The sequence below is a fragment of the Protobothrops mucrosquamatus genome, unplaced genomic scaffold, assembly GCF_001527695.2.
Source record: "Protobothrops mucrosquamatus isolate PMUCROS unplaced genomic scaffold, P.Mucros_1.0 scaffold560, whole genome shotgun sequence".
NCBI lineage: Eukaryota > Metazoa > Chordata > Lepidosauria > Squamata > Viperidae > Protobothrops > Protobothrops mucrosquamatus.
Genome location: NW_015386863.1, coordinates 225,853 through 229,249, shown reverse-complemented (window position 1 = coordinate 229,249; position 3,397 = coordinate 225,853). Strand labels below are relative to the sequence as shown.

At 39.4% G+C, this 3,397-nt stretch overlaps 1 protein-coding gene across 1 annotated transcript in view; it reads right to left on the bottom strand.

Moving 5' to 3' along the window:
• Positions 1-1,114: 1,114 nt before the first annotated feature.
• Positions 1,115-3,397, bottom strand: part of CUNH3orf18 (chromosome unknown C3orf18 homolog) — a 3,969-nt gene continuing 1,686 nt past the window's right edge. Inside the window, exons 3-4 of the mRNA XM_015817183.1 lie at positions 3,201-3,330; positions 1,115-1,273 (exon numbers count right to left, since the gene is read on the bottom strand). Coding sequence (XP_015672669.1) covers positions 1,202-1,273; positions 3,201-3,330 — 202 coding nt within the window. The 3' untranslated portion in view covers positions 1,115-1,201. The remainder of the gene's footprint in view (positions 1,274-3,200; positions 3,331-3,397) is intronic.

Genomic DNA, 3,397 nt, shown 5'->3' with positions numbered 1-3,397 from the left:
CTGTGCCCAAATCTCTTGTAAATTGTACGCTGCCCAGAGTCATCTGTTGAGCTGGGCAGCTACTGAACTCAAATAAATAAATTAAATAAATAAATATTCATTTTTAAATGACGAGAAGAAAATAAATTAGCTTAAAAAATAAGTAACTAAGCACTTCACCCAGTTGCGAATGGTATAAGCAAAATAACTAATCTTCACTGTAGGGGTGGTATCCCAGTTTATCTAATAAACAAATAAGCTAAGTAAGCAGATGCATTTCCCCCTTAAATTGTAAAATAAGTGTGTTATTTCCTCCATTTAGAACTGCTCTTCTTGCCAAGGTTAAAAAGTGTTGAGACTTTCCCATGGATTTCAATTGAATTATTAGCCCATTCAATATGGAGATGTGGGGATCTCTGATTATTTAATATATGCAAGAACATGCATATAACACTATTTTTCCAAATATGATTTCATTTCATTTTTTTTTCATTTCATTTCAGCCAAAGCTGACTGAAGTAAATCATCTCAGGATTTACAAGTTAGCTTCATTGTTCTTATTTCTAAGATTCTTCCCCTGTAGTAAGAATTAGTGTTAGAAGAGGTGATCCTTATGCCCTGGGAAGTTTACCTGCCTCCATAAGACACAGAGATTACTATTAGCAGTGCCTTCATTGCAGGCTATCCCTCCTCAAAGAACCAGCTAGTAGAACACTTTACATTGTAGAAATCTAATGGAAAGACAACGGCTAACTGTTATGATTATACTGAAGAGCAGCTTTTACTGCACCAGAACATGAGATGGGATGACACCGATTTATGTTGACAACTTCATACGTTCCAGGTTCCTAGGAGTTAAACCAACAGGATCATATTTTGGGTCTACTGCATAGTATGTACTAGATGAATCTGCAGTCTCAAACTCTAGATACTTTTATCAATATCTCAAGGAAGGAAGGCCTTAGGAATTGATGCTATATTTCCAAAGCCTGTTACTATATTCATTCCAATCAATGTATCTATAAATAACCTCTCATCTTCTATCATACATTACTTGGTCCCTCAACATTGCCAATCAAACTCTGCAGCATGGGGCAACAGGAGCGCTGCCAGTCTTGGTTCTTGGCCTTTTTTCCCCAGCGAGAATTGATAGTCACTATCCACAGTAGCTTGCTAACTGGCTGGTGTCCTCTTCCTGTATCTCGTGTAGGGGAAGCGTTCTTCATGCACTGATGGCATTTGCAACATCTGTGAACACAAGACGACTGGGTCTCTGGAGAACACCTTGATTTGCCTACAACAAAAACAAAACAACAAAATGGAGAGGGGAAGAGAAATGCATGAATATTTTATCTTCATACGATTCTCCCAAGATTGCAAAGTATTGCACAATAAACATGCCACTACTGGATTAACAGAAATAAAAATCCTATTGACAGAAGTATATATTTTTAAAGATGCATTTTTAGCATGATGTAAATACAGATATTTCTCAAGTTATGACCACTTGTTCAGCAACTGTTCAGTTATAGCAATGCTAAATGAGAAGGACTTGCACAGGTCTGCTCTGTAGCACCTGCCCACAGCACTCACCCACCCACCCACCTGCATTCCGTAGCACCTTCCCATGGCACCCACCCAGGCACCCACACACTAACTCATCTCCGCAGCATCCACCTGTCCTATCCACCCACCTACTTGTTAACTCCTACCTGCCGGCCAGCTTGTCTGGGATTGCTGCTCCTTCCCACATTGTGGTCATGTGAGGTCCTTGCTTAATGATCCTCATAGTCCTAGGATTATGATGGCAACTCGGATTGCCAGGATTGTGATAGCTAAACAATGTGGTCATGTGATGTCATACTTAACGACCACATCATTTAGATAGAAATTCCAGTCCCAATTGCCATTGTAATCCAAGGACCACCTGTAGTAATAAAAAAACAACTTGAAATTCATCTTTCACTCCCTTAGCAAGAAGGAATCATTCTAACAGCTGTCAAGAAGTTAGGTTGCCCACAATGCTTATCGAAGTCAATTGGAGACTTAGTTATGCTGTATTGGTACAACATGCTCATCTTGGTTAATTTTAGAGGTATTATGTGGAGCCAGTTTATTGATTAAGTTAGTGTGAGATCAATTCTCCTCCAGATTCTCTTACTGTATTTCATATTTTAGTTCAGAAAAAACTCTAATTCTAAAACTGGCAATATGAGAACAGCTATAGCTTCAAGTCCAGGAGACAAAATCTCACCATCATCTAGCCTACAGTATCCTCTCAAACTAGTCTTCCAGGTGTATAGGTTTCCAACTCTCATAATTTCAGCCTGGTGGGAATGGTTCAGTGCTCATCCCAGCAGGGATTTATGAAAGCTGAAATTCAATATAACTGATAACACAATATTACACAATTTTTTCCAGGCTGAGGGCCATGCTTGTTCTTTGAATAATTTGTCAGGAGCTGAATTTGAAAAGTGAATGGAAGGAAGGTTCAGAAAAAAAAACATTAGAATCTAATTTGATTTATGTTTGAACAATTACAATCAAATATATGGCTACTCTCCAGTCATATGTTTACTAATTGTCTCTTTCTAGCATATTCCAAATTACAATTTGTTCATAAATAAAATCTTAGAAAGACCACACCTGGAATACAGCATCCAGTTTTGATCACATTATAAAAAGATGTTGAGACTTTGGGAAAAGTACAAAAAAGAGCAACTAGGATGATTAAAGGCCTGGAGTCTAAAACATATGAAGAACAGTTGCAGGAACTGCGTATGGCTAGTCTAGAGAAAAGAAGGCCAAGGGGTGACATGATAGCAGTATTCCAGTGTTTTGAGGGGCTGCCACAAAGAAGAGGGGGTCACCTTACTTTTCAAAGCACCAGAAGGCAAGACAAGAAACAATGGAATGAAACTAATCAAGGAGAGAAGCAACCTGGAATTAAGGAGAAACTTCCTAACAGTGAGAGCAATTAATCAGTGGACCAGCTTGCCTTCAGCAATTGTGTCATCACTGGAGGTTTTTAAGAAGAGACTGGATAGCCACTTGTCTCAAATTGTATAGAGTCTCCTGCTTGAACAAGGGGTTGGACGAGAAGATCTCCAAGGTCACTTTCAGCTCTCTTCTGATCGATTTGGGGCCATGCACAAATCTCAGGATTTGAGAGTAGGAGAAATTGCCTCAGAGGTTTCATTGATAGGGAGAAAAAGTATTACCTTGATTTGGGCAGCCTGAACAGAAGCAGCATCTCTGCCATGCTCTAGCAGTTCTTGCTCCAGCTCATCTTGTTCTTCTGCAGGATCAAAATTGTACATGGGCATGAGCTGATGTCGTAACTTTTCCAATCTACTCAGGAGAGAGAGAGAGAGAGAGAGAGAGAGAGAGAGAGAGAGAGAGAGAGAGAGAGAGAGAG